Source organism: Calidris pugnax, unplaced genomic scaffold, assembly GCF_001431845.1.
Source record: "Calidris pugnax isolate Ruff unplaced genomic scaffold, ASM143184v1 scaffold36, whole genome shotgun sequence".
Lineage (NCBI taxonomy): Eukaryota > Metazoa > Chordata > Aves > Charadriiformes > Scolopacidae > Calidris > Calidris pugnax.
The window spans coordinates 3,545,972-3,564,993 of NW_015090825.1; the positions used below are offsets into that span (position 1 = coordinate 3,545,972).

General features: G+C 40.3%; 1 protein-coding gene across 2 annotated transcripts in view; it reads left to right on the forward strand.

Annotated features, from left to right (window-relative positions):
- SULT4A1 (sulfotransferase family 4A member 1) overlaps window positions 1–19,022 on the forward strand; it is a 34,963-nt gene that overhangs the window by 10,802 nt on the left and 5,139 nt on the right. For both annotated transcript variants that reach the window (XR_001411757.1, XM_014940158.1), the window contains exons 2-6: window positions 10,460–10,590; window positions 12,211–12,291; window positions 12,417–12,543; window positions 16,260–16,354; window positions 17,812–17,950. Coding sequence is in view for 1 of the 2 variants with exons in the window: in XM_014940158.1 (XP_014795644.1) it covers window positions 10,460–10,590; window positions 12,211–12,291; window positions 12,417–12,543; window positions 16,260–16,354; window positions 17,812–17,950 (573 nt within the window). In the remaining variant the exon portion in view is untranslated. The remainder of the gene's footprint in view (window positions 1–10,459; window positions 10,591–12,210; window positions 12,292–12,416; window positions 12,544–16,259; window positions 16,355–17,811; window positions 17,951–19,022) is intronic.

The window sequence follows — 19,022 nt, forward strand, 5'->3', positions numbered from 1 at the left end:
ATGCACCTTTTTATGTATGCTCCAGAGAGGAGGTGAGATTTGAGGATTTTCTCATACACCTTTTGCCCATTGCTGTGAGGAGGGACCATTGTTAGTTTACATGGCCAAAGTTTGCCAGAATCTGCCCTGCAGCATATGTTAGTCAATAAAAGTACTCTTCCCTGTAAATTGCTGTCCTGTTGGCCAACGCTTCGGTGTGACTGCATGTCCCTGCGTGCTGGCGCTATTGCTGTGAAAGGCATGGTGTCTCTGAATTGGGTCAGGAGGATGTCCATCCCAGGGAGGAGCCTGGCGAAAGAAGGTAACAACTGAATGTACTGGGTTGACTTTACACCTGGTCAACCTTGAGTAAGTGTGGGAAAGGTGAAAAGGGATGTCATTCTATCAGATGGTTGGTAAGAGAGCAAACAAGTTTATCTGTTTATTTTTCATGTTCCTGACGTATGGTACTATGTTTAGACTGAACATTAGGAAAGAATTTTTCACTGAAAGAGTGAAATTGGAACAGGCTGCCCAGGGAGGTGGTGGAGTCACCATCCCTGACTGTGTTTAAGGCCATTTAGATGCAGTGCTAAGGGACATGGTGTAGGGGATGACTTTGTAAAGTAGGGTAGATGGTTGAACTCGATGATCCCAAGGGTCTCTTTCAACCTAGACGATTCTATGATTCTATGATAGCTGTTGTGCTCTCTTAGACCATGGGAGTGTGTTTGATTGGCGAGTAGAAACTGAAAGAGAAATAATCTCAGAGTATGGGGAGATGTTCTCTTTTAAAAGCATCTGCACTAGTGCAGGATGTTAGTGTCCTTAGCCTACTGTTTTTCATTTGTTTTAAAGAACCACCCACAGAGTATTTTATGTGGATGTATTCTAGCTTGTCCCAGGCAAAATTTGCTAGGTGAGTTGATACCAAAAATAGAAACTCCTTAAGCTAATTTGCCTGATTTAATTTTAAGTGAATTGGAATAACTACACACAAACTGCTCCACTGGTGATGACATCTGGTGCAGACATGATGAGCATCCATAGACATGGATATATGTTATCAGCCCAGCTAAAGCTTAAGGAGAAGAGTAAAATGCTTTCCCCTTTGAATATCTGGTACCAAGACATATCAGTTACTGATGAGAATCACACTTTTCATCCTGTCCTGTAGTGATAGTTAGTGCACTAATGTTAGAGATAATTAGGACTCCAGCCATTTTTTAAAAAATAGTACTAATGCATTAGGTGAAAATAGCACTGTTTTGTTAGCGGTTCATTAAAGCAGTGCTTTAGGATACTGTATACATAATAGCAATAATTCTGTGGATAATACATGTATGTAAACAGTTCAGTGACAGCTTTTCTATCAAACAGAAAGTACGTTTTTGTCCTAAATAGAATATGATTTTCACAGTTTGCTGTTTACAGCCTCGGGTGAAACACATTCAAAACGCATCTTGGACCTAATGGACTCATGTCTCCATTCTCTGATGTAAATCTAGTGAAAGACAAGCAGAATTTAGCCTGCTGGTTTTGCTTCAAAAGCCAGTAACTTCAAGTGGAAAAATAAACTGATTAATAAGTGTAAAAATCCAAGACTGCTTACTGAATGTTACTGGAAATCATGCAGTTATGACTTGTTTTAAATCCAGTCTTATTTAAGCTGTTGCCATAAATTTCAGAAGACCTGGATTCATTTTCCTCATGTTCCACACAGTCCATCAATAGGTCACTGTTGACCTTAGGGGCATTTAGGCCATGTTAAAGGGACATTATCTTAGAGGATGAGTATTCAGTCCTTTCTGAAAATCGGGCCCTCTAATAGATATTTAATTGGTCAGTCAAAAATATTGGCAATAGAACATCACAGTTTCAGCCTTTATTCAGAATCCTGAGTCTCATCTAGGAACAGAAGACTTGGAAAAACATGGTATCAAAGTGTATACATTATTTTTATTATTAAAACCCTAATTGATAATGAAAATCCCTATTCTTTAGGCAGTTGGAATTCCAAGATGTAGGAGAACTTGAACATACGGACCTTGAGATATTTTTATCATGTGGAAATTGTTTTCTTCTAATGGAAAAATCTAATTTTCTCTCCACTATTGTAGGGTGAAGATGAATGTGTCATATTTACCTGCAGATATACACTGAAGTTGGTGAAGGGGCAATGAGCTTGCAGGCAATTAGAACAACTATGTGGGGAATCACTTTACAGCACTTGCTAGGCCAATCTGACAACGTTAGCAGCCCTCATTTTTAACTCATTTATCCTCATTTTCCAGAAAACTGAAATAAACTATATTAGAAGACATGTAGGGAAGCAAAAATTCACAGGAAAGTTTGTTTTTATATCTGCCATGCCGCTTTGAACAAATCTGTGAGGTTCAGTGTGGGAGGGTGCCAGTGGCCAGAAAGTAGTGAGAGGAGCCAGAGAACAGCTACACTAAAGTGTATTTTTACCTCCTACAGAGACTAAATTTGACGTCAAAAGACATCTAATGCATAGAAGCAGAAAGGAGTAGCTCTGGTGTTTCAGAGTTTTGGCTCTCTTGCTATGCTGTCTGCCTGCTGCTGCAGCAGTTACTGATAAGCAGGGGCAGTATGGCCATGAGCTGACTTTGCTATCGTTGCAATTGAGGCATCAGCTATGAAAAAGGGGTACAAATGAAGAGTTCCCAGTCATCATACGGGCTGCTGCAGGTGTGGTAGGATTGTTAATGAGTCCTGATGTCTGTGCATCATTAGGCAGCACAGAAAAAGACAGTGCAGCTCAACCAGCACACTTCCAGACTGCTGTGACTGGGCTGCATTTGTACATGCTGTTACGCGGAGTAGAAATGCAGGTTCACAGATAATTTAAAAGGCTCTCCTAAAAACCTGCAAGTTCTGGCAGTAGCTTATCACAGCTCTTTCCCATCCCATCTCTTTCCAGATATTGTGTGATAAACTGGAACACTCTGTTTTCTCCTGAGGCGTTGTATTGACATAACAGAAGAACTTGTCAGGGGAGAACATTTCTCAGGTACAGTGCACTGAAGTTCCTCAGATGCTGACTGGCTCCATTTTAGTTGGAACTGGAGAAGCATAAATGAATTCCACATCTGTTTTGGCAATATGACCTTGGAGGTAACAGGGCCCAGCAGTCTTCCTCCAGGATAAAACATGGATCTGCTGCACTTGGAAAAAGAAAGGGTAGATTGCTGGATACTTATGAATGTTGCATCTGGTGTCTCATGCCCAAAGGCTGACGATTAATCCTGTTTGTCAGTGAGTGTTTACTCTTTTTGTACCATCCCAACCAAGGCATGCACTTACACGTACATGTATGCAGCAACACAACGGCCATTTAAAAAAAAATAGTACTAATGCATTAGGTGAAAATAGCACTGTTTTGTTAGCGGTTCATTAAAGCAGTGCTTTAGGATACTGTATACATAATAGCAATAATTCTGTGGATAATACATGTATGTAAACAGTTCAGTGACAGCTTTTCTATCAAACAGAAAGTACGTTTTTGTCCTAAATAGAATATGATTTTCACAGTTTGCTGTTTACAGCCTCGGGTGAAACACATTCAAAACGCATCTTGGACCTAATGGACTCATGTCTCCATTCTCTGATGTAAATCTAGTGAAAGACAAGCAGAATTTAGCCTGCTGGTTTTGTTTCAAAAGCCAGTAGTTTCAAGTGGAAAAATAAACTGATTAATAAGTGTAAAAATCCAAGACTGCTTACTGAATGTTACTGGAAATCATGCAGTTATGACTTGTTTTAAATCCAGTCTTATTTAAGCTGTTGCCATAAATTTCAGAAGACCTGGATTCATTTTCCTCATGTTCCACACAGTCCATCAATAGGTCACTGTTGACCTTAGGGGCATTTAGGCCATGTTAAAGGGACATTATCTTAGAGGATGAGTATTCAGTCCTTTCTGAAAATCGGGCCCTCTAATAGATATTTAATTGGTCAGTCAAAAATATTGGCAATAGAACATCACAGTTTCAGCCTTTATTCAGAATCCTGAGTCTCATCTAGGAACAGAAGACTTGGAAAAACATGGTATCAAAGTGTATACATTATTTTTATTATTAAAACCCTAATTGATAATGAAAATCCCTATTCTTTAGGCAGTTGGAATTCCAAGATGTAGGAGAACTTGAACATACGGACCTTGAGATATTTTTATCATGTGGAAATTGTTTTCTTCTAATGGAAAAATCTAATTTTCTCTCCACTATTGTAGGGTGAAGATGAATGTGTCATATTTACCTGCAGATATACACTGAAGTTGGTGAAGGGGCAATGAGCTTGCAGGCAATTAGAACAACTATGTGGGGAATCACTTTACAGCACTTGCTAGGCCAATCTGACAACGTTAGCAGCCCTCATTTTTAACTCATTTATCCTCATTTTCCAGAAAACTGAAATAAACTATATTAGAAGACATGTAGGGAAGCAAAAATTCACAGGAAAGTTTGTTTTTATATCTGCCATGCCGCTTTGAACAAATCTGTGAGGTTCAGTGTGGGAGGGTGCCAGTGGCCAGAAAGTAGTGAGAGGAGCCAGAGAACAGCTACACTAAAGTGTATTTTTACCTCCTACAGAGACTAAATTTGACGTCAAAAGACATCTAATGCATAGAAGCAGAAAGGAGTAGCTCTGGTGTTTCAGAGTTTTGGCTCTCTTGCTATGCTGTCTGCCTGCTGCTGCAGCAGTTACTGATAAGCAGGGGCAGTATGGCCATGAGCTGACTTTGCTATCGTTGCAATTGAGGCATCAGCTATGAAAAAGGGGTACAAATGAAGAGTTCCCAGTCATCATACGGGCTGCTGCAGGTGTGGTAGGATTGTTAATGAGTCCTGATGTCTGTGCATCATTAGGCAGCACAGAAAAAGACAGTGCAGCTCAACCAGCACACTTCCAGACTGCTGTGACTGGGCTGCATTTGTACATGCTGTTACGCGGAGTAGAAATGCAGGTTCACAGATAATTTAAAAGGCTCTCCTAAAAACCTGCAAGTTCTGGCAGTAGCTTATCACAGCTCTTTCCCATCCCATCTCTTTCCAGATATTGTGTGATAAACTGGAACACTCTGTTTTCTCCTGAGGCGTTGTATTGACATAACAGAAGAACTTGTCAGGGGAGAACATTTCTCAGGTACAGTGCACTGAAGTTCCTCAGATGCTGACTGGCTCCATTTTAGTTGGAACTGGAGAAGCATAAATGAATTCCACATCTGTTTTGGCAATATGACCTTGGAGGTAACAGGGCCCAGCAGTCTTCCTCCAGGATAAAACATGGATCTGCTGCACTTGGAAAAAGAAAGGGTAGATTGCTGGATACTTATGAATGTTGCATCTGGTGTCTCATGCCCAAAGGCTGACGATTAATCCTGTTTGTCAGTGAGTGTTTACTCTTTTTGTACCATCCCAACCAAGGCATGCACTTACACGTACATGTATGCAGCAACACAAGGAGAAAATGATGTAAAATACTAGAGACATTCAAGATCCAGTGATTGTCTCCAAGAAAAACCTTTGCTTCATATGTACACATGCTACCTTTTCCACTTCGTGACTCAATGTTTTAATTTCACTTAAAAAATGAGTTATGCTCAAGAAACAATAAATTGTTATTGGTAGCCAGGCCATAAATCTAGGGAGTATAAAGGCCAGTTCTGTGCTTTTTTTTTTTTCTTTTCTTTAGCTTCCTTCATCTTTTTCTTCTCTGCAACAAGTATCATCATTGTCCCTTTTACTAAGAAAGTTTGAGTGGCTTTTAGATCTGGCCAAATTCTGTGATAGACTGGGATTATCAGAGGTTATTCCCATAGTCTCCTTTGAAAATCTCAGTTTCGGCAATTTACTCTCACTTCCACCCATGACATGGTGGTTCTGTTTAAATCAGTTGCTTCAAATGGCCAATTTCTGTATGTTTTATATTGCACATCCCCACAGACATCTGTTTAAATCAGTTGGTTCAAATGGCCAATTTCTGTATGTTTTATATCATCTTTTTCTTCTCTGCAACAAGTATCATCATTGTCCCTTTTACTAAGAAAGTTTGAGTGGCTTTTAGATCTGGCCAAATTCTGTGATAGACTGGGATTATCAGAGGTTATTCCCATAGTCTCCTTTGAAAATCTCAGTTTCGGCAATTTACTCTCACTTCCACCCATGACATGGTGGTTCTGTTTAAATCAGTTGCTTCAAATGGCCAATTTCTGTATGTTTTATATGCAGATGGGGAAATCGGGCTACAGTAGAAGACTCACATTCACCTCCCACAGTGGCAAATTTAATAAATTCTGTTAGCTCCAGGCTAGGCTTGGGCCTCTCATCCAATCCATAGGTACAGTACCCCTGTTGGTTTGGCTTCCCAGCCAGCTGGTGTTCCCAGGGACTAGGAAATCTTGGAAATTTGGAAAACTGGAGTTTTGGCTGCCATTTATCTATTGCTAGGTTAAGCCATTATTTCTAAACCAAAAGAACATTGAGCTCAGCTACCTGCAATTTAACTTGAGTTGGTTTTAATCCCAATAGAGTTGTCGTGAGGTTATATATATCTAAATATATAAAGGCTTTTAGCTAGTTTTTTTTTTTCTTTTAAAGCACAAGTCTTACGAGGAGAGGCTGAGGGAACTGGGGTTGTTCAGTCTGGGGAAGAGGAGACTGAGGGGAGACCTTATCGCTCTCTACAACTACCTGAAAGGAGGCTGTGGAGAGACGGGGGTCGGTCTCTTCTTCCAAGTTACAGATGATAGGACAAGGGGTAATGGGTTCAAGTTGCGCCAGGGGAAGTTCAGGTTGGATATTAGGAAACATTTCTTTACTGAAAGGGTTATCCAGCATTGGAATGGGCTGCCCAGGGAGGTGGTGGAGTCACCATCCCTGGAGGTATTTAAGAAACGTGTAGACATGGTTCTTCAGGGTATGCTCTAGTGCCCAAGATTACTGGTTTGTGGTGGGGTGCTGTGTGGGTGGGTGATGGTTTTTGGTTTGGTGGTTGTTGTTGTGTGTTTAGGTGGTGGGTGGTGGTTTGTGGTTTGTTTTTTGGTTTTGTTTTTTTTTTTGTTGGTTGGACTCGATGATCTCTGAGGTCCCTTCCAACCACTACGATTCCGTGATTCTGTGAAATAAGCATGTGGTGTTTTAGTTGGGTTTTTTAAAACAGAGCAGGTCAATGATAATTTTTTATGTGGGGCTTTTGGGAACGTGTGTGTGGGATAAATGATAATTGATTAAGGGTGACAAGTTTAAAAATCGCAGGTCCCTCAAAAGTTAAATCTCTAGTTTTTATTTGCATTAAGACCCTGAAAATCCTAAGCAGAGTAACTTGAGTGCTAATGTAGTGGGTGGCCCAAGTGCAAACTAGCACAGAGCTCCTGGGTGGGAGAATGCAGGATCAGTGGTTCTATTGCAGGTCCAGGGAGTAGAAATTCTAACCTGCTGGATGGCCAGAAGCCAGGCGTCTAAACTGTCAGCTTGCAACCCTCCCCTTTGGAGAAGAGATATTGCAGAAGTACTGCTTGCTGTGTGAATTGGAATAGGGTGCTGGAATATGTGCAGCACTACAAACGTCACTACGGTAACTTGTTTATGTCCATTCTAATTAGCACTGAGGTTCACAGATTTAAAGCAGCCCTGTTTTGAAGAACCTGTATTTGATGGAGATTTTTTAATTTTCTGCCTTGAGTACCTGCCTTGTGCTCAGCATTACTCTTTCAGTGAATTACTGTTTTTGATGGAAGCACATTTAGATGAAAACTTCTGAGCTTCCAAAGGCCCACTTCCTTCTGAATGGGAACCCTTCTTCCCCACGCCTCCTACATGAATATGTCATTTCCTATCTCTGCAGTGCTCCACGGGTCTGGTAGCAATCAAGCTGAGTCTAGTGCATGGCCACGGGTCTGAGCAGAACTAATGGCATGTTTAGTTTGGAGAAGAGGAGGCTGAGGGGAGACCTCATTGCCCTCTACAACTGCCTGAAAGGAGGTTGTAGAGAGGCAGGTGTTGGCCTCTTCTCCCAAAGGACGAATGACAAGACCAGAGGAAATGGTCTGAAGCTGCAGCAAGGGAGATTTAGATTAGATATTAGAAAGAACTACTTTACTGAGAGAGTGGTCAGGCACTGGAACAGCCTGCCCAGGGAGGTGGTGGAGTCACCATCCCTGGAGGTATTTAAGAAACGTATAGACATGGCTCTTCAGGGCATGCTCTAGTGCCCAAGGTTATTGGTTTATGGCGAGGTGTTGAGTGTGGGGTTTAGTTGGTGGGTGCGGTGTTTTTGGTGGGCGGTTGGGTTTTTTTGTTTTTTTTTTTTTTTTTTGTGTGTGTGGTTGGACTCAATGATCTCAGAGGTCCCTTCCAACCACTAAGATTCTGTGATTCTGTGATTCTGTAATAAAGCCATGGGGGCTGTGCTTCCTGCCCCTCGCCTCCTACTTATCTGGTGGACTTTGTGGAGACCTGGTAGGGAACATGCTGCTTTCCTGAAGTTTCAGCATAGATCTGCCTCAACTCTGCAGCTCTTCTGTATGCAGAGACACAACGGAGATGGCTTCTTTTTGCCTAGAGAGCAGCTGAGTAATGAAAAATTAGAAAGTCCTGGTGGTGTTGTTTATCCCCGTGCAGTTATTCCTTTCATGGAACGAGGTTGCTATAATAGCATTTTTCTTTGCAGGCGGAATTGGAAATACAGAAATAAATTATGGGGAAGCAGGGTGTCTCCTGTCAGAATAAATATTTAATGAGAAACAAGGGTTGTGCTCGTTCAGAGTCACAAGGACTGATACTGAAGTACCATATGTATGTTAATTTTATTGTATAAAATATATGCTTGGACTTAAAAATTCAGAGTGAACAGCCTTAACGACAAATGTGTATTGTCTGTGACAGCTGTCTCTGTGGGTGATGATAATGTAAAAGTTGCTTTTTTTCCAAGCCATTTTAATTTACCCACCAATCAGTCAGGAAACAGAGGAATCTTAAAGTACTTGCCCTCCAAGGCGATTCTTGGAGACGTGTTCTTTCATGTTGTATCCAGACTGTGTTCACTCTACCCATCCTCTAAAGTACATAGGCTTTTTTAACTCTTCCTAGCTCTGATTAAAAAAAGAAAAATCTGAGTAAAAAAAATCTGGTTTTCGTAGTTTTGGAACAACATACAGAATTTGTACAAAGTGTCTGATACTCTGTACAGTCGTGCTAGTTCATAGAATCATAGAATCATTCAGGTTGGAAGAGACCCTTGGGATCATCGAGTCCAACCATCTACCCTACTCTACAAAGTCCTCCCCTCCACCATATCCCATATAGTTAACAAGAATTAAGTGGTAACTGTTTCAAGTTACTTGCAACTTACAAGATATTTTCAAGTTAAAACAGGAGTGAAAGGCATGGTCTCAGAGTTTGCAGCTCATCTTCCCAAGGACATGGGATGTTGAGCAGGCTTGTGCTTTCTAAAGAGTTCTGGAACAATTACTTATTTCTTTAGACAGCACGAGAGAGAGAATAAATCCCTGTCTTACGTTCCTTACCTTTCACAGCTCTTAAATAATTGGTCAATCTATTGCAGTAGCCAGGATGTCCCATGCCTGTGAGACTTGTCATTGAAAGTTGGGGCCCCTTCCCTGCCAGCTCACTTTGATCTCTCCTCATTCTGTTCCTCCATCTCACCAGAACCTCATGGCTTTCTCTTTGTAAGCCTCTGTCAAATATCTCTGAGCCTTTGTTTGCCTGTTTTGAGGGTTTCCTACCTGCCTGATGGTAAAGTAATTTGAAATAGTTTTCCTGTTCAAACTTCTATTTGGAATACCTATTAATTTTCCAAAGTGTGGTCATTAAGGCTATATCATCTAATGGTTGCTTTGTAAATGTCCTTGGACTGGAGCGAGATACGTAATTGGGGCCTCTGAAGCTTATGACTAACTCGCTATGTGTTGATGCATCCAGTGGTTTATCCAGTCCATAACGTGGAGGTATAAATAGACTCTGAAATCATTGCATAACAGTAGAATTGCCTACAATTTGAAATAGAGGACACTGGCCGTCTCCCAGTACGACTGCTAATGCATTTTGTGAACTTGGATGACCTCTGACTGCCTCATTTTTTTTTTCATTTCTAAAATGGAAATAGTAGTATTTCCCTAGCTAGCACCCACAGTGGAAAAACTTTTTTTCAGTGCTTTCCAATTAACAGGTAAAATGATCGGGAGACAGAAACGTATTTAAATTATATCTGAAGAAAAATCCCAGGTCTTTTATGTGAAAGGAGATCTTCACGTGTTTAAAATAAAACTAAGGCAGCTTTTTTTTTGAACTACATTAATACTGCAGTTGCAGACAGTTCATAGCAGACTGTTAAGGACAAAAGTTATCATTATTTCTATGTCCAGGTCTCCGTATCGCTTTTGTTTAGATAAGAACTGTAATGCCATGTGTTCTCTTTCATTGTTTGGTTTATGCAGGCACAGGCTTACTACAGGAAGTGGTGTATCTAGTGAGTCAGGGAGCTGATCCAGATGAGATTGGACTAATGAATATAGATGAACAGCTTCCGGTCCTAGAGTACCCTCAGCCTGGTCTGGACATCATCAAGGTACAATTTTTTGCAGAGAAACCCTTTCAGCACTTGGGTATGTTTTCCCTTGGTTCCATGTTTATCACTTTGTTTTATCCTCTGTCCTTGTCCTTTTCATCACTGGACTTGCTCAGTTTGTTGGGATGATTCCGAGTATTATTAGGTTACTTTAAAATTGCTTTTATTAAGCTTTATTGTACTCTATTTAATGCTTTAGGAGATGATTCTCCGTGTCCTAAATAAGGTTTCCTGAATAAAAGTTCCAGGCCTTCCTTGCTTATGTAAACAGAAGCTGCCCAATTGAGGAAAATTTGCTTTGATCCCTTCCCTGAATTTCACGGAATCATGGAATTGTCAGCTGGAAGGGACCTCTAGAGATCCCCTAGTCCAACTCCACCGCTAAAGCAGGATTGCCCAGAGCACATTACTCAGGACTGCAATTTGTGACAGGGGGACTACAAATACAGAGATCTATGGATCTGTAGACCCACTACTCTGGATTTACACGTATAAATTTTTAGAGACCCAGACTCTGTAGGTGTAGTTTTGACGTTACTCAGGACTGCAATTTGTGACAGAGGAACTACAAATACAGAGATCTATGGATCTGTAGACCCACTACTCTGGATTTACACATATAGATTTTTAGAGACCCAGACTCTGTAGGTGTAGTTTTGACGAGTTTGGATTATTCTGCATGAAATTACTTCCACGCTATTAAGAATTTTTCAGAGCGTAGTGGCAGGGCATATAATTGTGATCTTGTCATTGCTGTAACTACCTCTGGTACGGGCTTCTCTTGGAATGATTAGGCAAAATACTGGGCTTCATCCTAGAACAGCCACAGTGCTTGTTGAATTGAGTTAGCTAAGGCTGGCACAGATGTATTTAAGCTACTTCTGGTCCACGACGACTGCAGCATCAGTCTACTTTAGGCTGAGCGTATTTTTTGGGCAGAGGTTGCTTTTCTTTTTCACCTGTGTGATGCCTAGTCCAATGAGACCTCAGTGCTACCGTGATGCAAAGAGGCAGTGGCAATAGCAAAAGGCTTAGTTTGGGATTACACATTATCTACACTGTGTGCTAGCAACTTGATCCAGTAGGGATTTATGCAGTTTTTAACTACTGGAACATGACTTGTGTCATATGATGATTTTGTGTCGAGTTGTAGAAAAATACACACACTCAGATAAACCTTTCAATTGTTTTGGCATAATGCTGAGGATAAAATAAATTGCAAGAGTAAAATTTCAAAGTGAAGAAGTTATGGGTATGCTTTTCAGAGCTTCTACGCTTTTCCAAGGAATTTTAGTGGAAGCATTACTGGGAAGAAAGTTAGTTGAAGGTTCCTAGTATCAAACTATGACATTCTATTCTTGAGATGGTCCTACAAATGGAAGTACTTTGAAAGCAGAAGGGAGGTGGGGGGAAAGAACAAAAAACCCCAACACATTATCCAGCTTGTTGATATCTAAAGAATAGATGTAACTCCCTGTCCAGACCCCTCTTAATTTAGGAAGTGAATTTGTGAATATGACTCAGTACAGTAAAGGACTTCAAGTATGACACTTCAGGACAGCTCAAGATGTGCCAAAAACTAATGCACAGTAAGAAATGTTTGTGTCTGATTTCTTGTAGGAACTGACATCTCCTCGCCTCATAAAAAGCCACCTACCGTATCGGTTTTTGCCTTCAGACCTCCATAATGGCAATTCAAAGGTAAAAATTAAATGAAATCATGTTTATTTAACTAGATCAGCAGCAGTTGTTTAAGTGCTTTGGGAAACTTGGGCTGGGGGAAGACTTTCAATAAGATGCTTGTTTTTTTTTCCCCAACATCATAGGTAATATACATGGCTCGCAACCCCAAAGACCTGGTGGTGTCTTATTACCAGTTTCACCGCTCCCTAAGGACCATGAGCTACAGAGGAACGTTTCAGGAGTTCTGCAGAAGGTTTATGAATGACAAGTGTAAGGAGCTGTTCTCTCTGCACACGCTGTTACACATTTATTTTCATCTCTGCATTCCTTCTGCAAGTACAGAAATGAAGTGGATAAAGGTGCATTTGTTTTGCATATACAGCAAGGAGGTTGCTACAGAGTGCTGCGTGGACTTAGATTTGTCCATGCAAACTATGGCCATGCATTGTAAATAATTGCCTTAGGATATTTGACCTCATGGGCTCAGCAGTGTTCCACCTAGCTCAGGCAAAACTCTGGTCTACTCTTTTAAACTTCCTTTTGTAAGGTACCTTGTGAAAAGTGGTTAAATAATCCCAGCATCATTTCATTTCAGTTGTATCTCCCTGTTAGCTACTTTGGAGGAGTCTCTCTGTTCCTTAAGGGTTTTCACTGAATTTCACTGAATTTTAGAGTTGGAAGGGACCATAGAGATCATCTAGTCCAACTCCCCTGCTGAAGCAGGATTGCCTAGAGCTAGAGCATGTTACTCAGGACTGCATCCAGGTGGGTCTTGAAAATCTCCAAGGAAGGGGACTCCACACCCTCCCTGGGCAGCCTGTTCCAGGGCTCTGGCACCCTCACCGTGAAGAAGTTTCTCCTCATATTTGAGTGGAACCTCTTATGTTCCAACTTGTGCCCGTTGCCCCTCGTCCTCTCACTGGGAACCACTGAAAAGAGTCTGGCTCCCTCCTCCTTCAACCCTCCCTTGAGTTTTTTTTCTAGTAATTCCTTTCACATTTTTATTTCATCCAAAAACTCAAGATACCAGTTAACACATAAAAATCTCTAGCTTGCCTGAGATTGATCTGGAGTACATCTGTAAGTTGAAGTGAGTCCCTGTAGGAAGGCAGTTGCGGGCTGCTACGGTCTGAAAAATACACCTCTGTGATGAGAATCCACAATAACCTGCTTTACAACAACTCCTCAGCTGCTCACCCAGTAACTCCTTTGAGCGAGGGCTGTCCCATGACACACACACCCACTCTCCTCCCACTCAGGCTGCCCTACCTTAAGTAGCTCCATGGCACTAGCAGTGTAAACTCACAGGGAGGACAAACCCTGTGTTCTCATGGAACTGGCTGGCAATAGGCTTTTTGCCAATGGATTGTCACACTTCCTACCTAGGAAGAGGAAAAAAAATATTATTGCCTTCTATTTCGCTACAAATTCTCTTTGATACCTTAATGTGACACTAAGAATTCACCACGTCTCTTGTGCTCTGAAAGCAGGATCTCCTCTAGATCCAGTGCAGCAAACTTTCCTTCAACCTGGAATTTGGAGGAATCGATGCTGAAGGAGCTGTGTAATACTAAAGGCAAGAAAAAAGTAAAAGCCTACCAAGTGGAGGTTATTTAACAGGCCTTAGAAACCTTTGCTGCTTTCCCCTGCAAATTTGTGCAGGGTGAGTAAATGCTCTCCTTCCATTCCAAAAGAAAAACCTTTAGCTTTTTCTTTTGCATTCCCTGATGTTTGTCTGTAGCCCATGACCAGGAACTTCTAGACTGGAGACATATGAAAGACACATTAGAAGATCTTCTAAGATAGGAGGAAGGTCCTGTATTCTTTTTCATATAAATATCCCAAGAGTTATTTATATCTTCATCCAGCTAGCTGTTTTATCACAGCCTCCCAGAGTCAGTAAAACATCACAACATGTTCTGTGTCCATAACTGTGCAAATGGACTGTTTTGTAATACAGTAAATTTAGCATTTAGCTGAATGTTTGCATCTCATGGAAGCAACGCAGCAGCAAAAAAACTTTCATAAGGCAGCAAAGTACTTTTAGAGGGAGAAGCACTGAGCCCAGGTGACACAATCCCACTCTTTTTACCCCTCCTTATACCTATCTTGAAACAAATTCAGTGCATTTTAGCTTTGAAACTACATACAGTGCATATTGTTTGAAAGCATATAGTTGGATAGGGATCGGTCTTGAATGTTCTATTTCTTTGGCATTATCCTCTATAGCTTAAAGGAGTTTCTTACATAAAGCATAGGTAAACTCTGCTAACATAAGCTTAATGGATTCTTGCCCTGTACCATTAAGAGCAGCAAGGAACACTTTTTGCTTGACTGATGCGTTAGCTTCATGCGTGAATTTATTTAGGGGTGTATGGAGTGGGAAGAACAAAAATGGAGTTTTTCCAGTACCTTTATCAAAATTGAAAATGAGTCAGCAGATTAAATAATTTTTTCCTCTGAAACGGATTTCTTTGTCCATTGAAAATGTTCCAGTTACCAAAATTAAACAACTCCTTTTCAAAGGGAAAAGGTGCCTTCATAAAACAAAACTGAAAAGTTCCATGTTTTTCTATAGCTACTTTGCTGTAAAGAAAAAAGTGACAAAAAAAATACTGGGTACATGAAAAATTGCTTTTTTGAAGCAGTTTGAAAACTGCTTTTCATGACAAAAAAAAATTTGCTTAACTCCTGCCTTGATTATCTGAAGTACTTTGGGGGAATTTATCACTAGTAATGAAGAAGTACTCAGGATGCATTTCTCTTCAGGTTGTCCTTCTGGTAATATTTGCAGCAAAAGGCATTCTCAAGATAATAAATACCAGTGTCTGAACCTCTGCTGGACACATGAATTGACTGAAATCAGAGCAAATATAGACTTTATCAGAGAAGTGAAAAACAAAGGAGGAAAGTTTTGGGGGGAGGGTTAAGGCTTCTAGTAGCCACTGCCTGAGCAGTGCTGGGAGCGCAGCATCCCCCAGGGTAGCACCTCAGCTTTTCTTCAAGTCCTCAACCCCACACAGCAGATAGGGGAACTGAAGCCAAGCTGCTGGTGGAATGCAGGAGGTAGGAGGCATAAGCTTTTCATCATTGGGCCTGCTCACAACTTGTGATGTATGGGACTTGGCAACCCTGAATGCTGGGCCTGCTCACAACTTGTGATGTATGGGAAGTACCTCGTCACATCACTCTAAGTTTTGGGGAGCACTCGACACCTCATGGGGGTCTGGTTGTAGTCTGGATTTATTGTGTAGTTGAGATGACTGATAACAGTGTCACTGAAACTGTGTTCTGGCATAACTGCAGAAGTTGTTTGGAAGTGTTCAGAAAAAAAAAGCAATACAAGAGAATATCTCTTAGATTTTGGCAGGGGGCAAAAGATGCAATGATAAATAGAATATTCTCTCAATATATCCTAATTTTCTGGGAATGACCACGAAACATTTTTATGAGTCTGTTTTCTCAATACTTCTTTAATTAAGAAAGGGCAATGGTTGTTAGCATTTCTTTGTAATAGGGGATGCTCTATGAAAATTTCCACAAATGTTGTCTCTAGCTTCAAAGTGGAGGAAGCTGCAGAGTGATAGCTTAATCGCAGGAATTCACACAGGCTGGAGCCACTGGAAATTTGCCTTCTGCAAAGCTATCTGTGTAGCTTTTATTTTGGCTCAATTTCTGTTCAATAGTCAGGTGTGATTAATACAGAGCTCTGAGAGGTCCATCATGAAATATGGTAGCATTTTCAGTTGAACACTTTTATCTCTATGTTAAGTTAGTTCTTTTGAATATTCCAAACTGATAGAAAAACTTGTTTGTAAATTAAGTTCCTTGCTGTGCATGGCAATGCGTCAAAACCAGATGCTGTTCTCCTGGGACTATGAACCACTCCAGTTTTTTTTCTCTTTTCTTTCTTTTTTTTTTTTTTGCTTTTTGAAAAGGGCTTAACGAAAGTGTTCATTTTCCTCATGCCAATCATGTCTTTGTAGTAGGATATGGTTCGTGGTTTGAACACGTGCAAGAGTTTTGGGAACATCACATGGATGCCAATGTACTTTTTCTCAAGTATGAAGATATGCATAAGGTAGGTTAGATGTAGTAAAAAGGTATTTTAATTATATTTAGCGTTGTAGTGTTTAAAATACATAAAGTACAAAATTTGCTTCCATATATGGGCTCCCTAAAGTCTGATACTATTTTTAAAGCACTGGCATTCAATAGCTTCTATGGGCATCAGCAGTTTCATAAACCTGTTAATTTACTCAAGAATCTGCCTGCATCCATAGGCACTAAACTAGTCACAGAGAAGGCAGAGGTGTGTACTGTTCAGTGATTGCTACACTCAGCCCTGGGCATGCATCTAAAAGAAATGTCTTACTGTGTGTGCTGTATCAATGAGGAAAAAAAAAATATATCATCAGTGTTTTGCCCTCTATATTTGGCATTAGTTCTGATTATTTGGTTGTTCTTACTGTCTTCTGTGAAACAATGTTGAAAACAATTAGGGATGTTAGTGTAGCATAAGGTGGATGTAATTATTGGGTCCCTACAGTATGCTGGCTAATAAATCCACTTCCTTTTTCATCAGAAATTTAGTGGAAATACTACATAGCTCATTGGTTTCCATTTCCTATTGCAATAATATGTTTTAAGAATTAATGAAAATACTTCAAAATGTTTATTTGACTGGAAAACTAATGCAAACATAGGAGAAACCCAGCCTCTATCTCTATAAGTACATAAAGGCAAAATCAGGGTCGAACTCAGTAGAATAAATTGTAATTTCAGCTGTAGTGAGCCTTCTGGTGGAGTGGGATGCTAAAAGATGATGGAATGCAATCCGAATAAGTAAAAAATGTCAGTAGAAATTATTTCAAACCCATGGTTTTGAATGATGATATATTCTTAGCCGTGCTCACTGATGGATGCTGCTGAAAGCTGGTGCATCATATTATCTTTCTGCTTCCTGATAAACATCGCTATTTTGTCCTTGCAGCTCCAGAAATCTTACTAATACTGAGGAACCCTGGAGTTCTGGATATATAAATTAATGTCTGCTTATTACTCAGAGGCCACCTCACTCGATCCTGTTCCATCTACATGAATACAGTCCCAGAAGCTAACAATGAAGGAAGGGCTTTTCTAACATTTGTAGTCATTTATTTTACCAAGATAAAAAAATCAAAGTAACTGGAATACCAGTTTATTTTGGAAGAATTCCAAAGTGATCAGTTAAGGGTGTGGTGGTGTCTGAAGTGGGAAGCATCAGAAATACTTTGCAGTTCCCCGTTCTAATGTTTGAACAGGTGAGCTTACATGACCGTGTTCTCTGCCAACCTGTCTTACCCTGATTACTTGGAACGTGTTTATCTTCAAAAATGAACGTGGCAAAATTCTCAGACAGTGGTGTTTCTACAACCTCTGCATTTGTATTTTTCACGTTCATCAGGATATAACTTATTTTGAAATATTTAAACTCATTTTAAAAGGTTCGTTTAAAATATTGTAAAATAAACTGTTTTTTTAAATACTCTCTTGCAGGACCTAGCAACAATGGTCGAGCAACTGGTGAGGTTCTTAGGAGTTTCTTATGACAAAGCACAGTTGGAAACCATGGTGGAACACTGCCATCAACTCATTGATCAGTGCTGTAATGCAGAAGCACTTCCCGTTGGCAGGGGTATGTTTAAAACCCACAGTAAAACTCTTATCATGGAAGTTGCAAGAAGGAACTGACAACTTGGTAACCTCCAGGATGTGTTAAGGTGTTGGCAAAATATTGCCATGTAAATGACAGGAGGTAACTGACTGTTGGTGCAATTTGGGGGTTTCTTTGTCTTGAAGTTAGGTAGAAGTGACTAAAAAGGATGGAGAGGTCCAAGATCAGCACCATGCAAACCACTTTGTTAGAGAATCTTTGGCTTCAAGGGATGAGCTCTTGATGCTGAGAAGACTGCAGTGCTCCTTCTGACCTTTGGCATGTCAAAGACCACACAATTTCATACAGATTATTCTGGCCTAAGCCCTTGTGTTAAAGTATATCAGATTTTCTAGAGTAGCAGATAATTCTAATTTGAAGGTATCAAATCACAAGGAGCTGTAGTTTTCCTTATGAGTTTTTTCTTTTCATTATTTACCTCAGCTATCTAAAATGTGTTTAGCTTCTAGGTATTTATTCTGGTGAGATCTTTCTCTAGAAACCTGAAGTGTCTCTTAAACTGCTGATAGATCTTTCCTTTGATAAAGTCAGTAAGTCCTTTCTCAGTCTTCCTTCTGATAAGCCTAAAAGAGTAACCTTAGTAAGTCTCCCTCTAATTATTTTCTGCAGGCTGCTTTATAGCACTTAACATTTCTTTTTAAAAATGAGGGCATAAGATGGAGAATTCCTATGGCAGCTTCACAAATGCCTTACTCAGACATAAAATCACTTTATCCACTGATTTAATCCAGTTTTAACTGGAACTTTCTTTCCCTGTCCCCTTTGTTTGTCCATCCGTGGCCGTACCAGCACTATTTGCTACAGCATCATACGTGAAGCATGTGCCATTTATCACAAAGTCTTTTCAGATGAACTAATTTGCAGGTTCCTGTCTCTTACTCAGAGACCACTATCTGAATACTTTGGTTTTAGGTTTCTGTGTAGGACCCCTTTCCATACTACGTCTCTAACAACCTTTCTCAGCTGTAATTTTTATAATTATTTTCAAATCTCTGATAAAAATACCAAATATTGTCAGTCCTTCTTGACTACT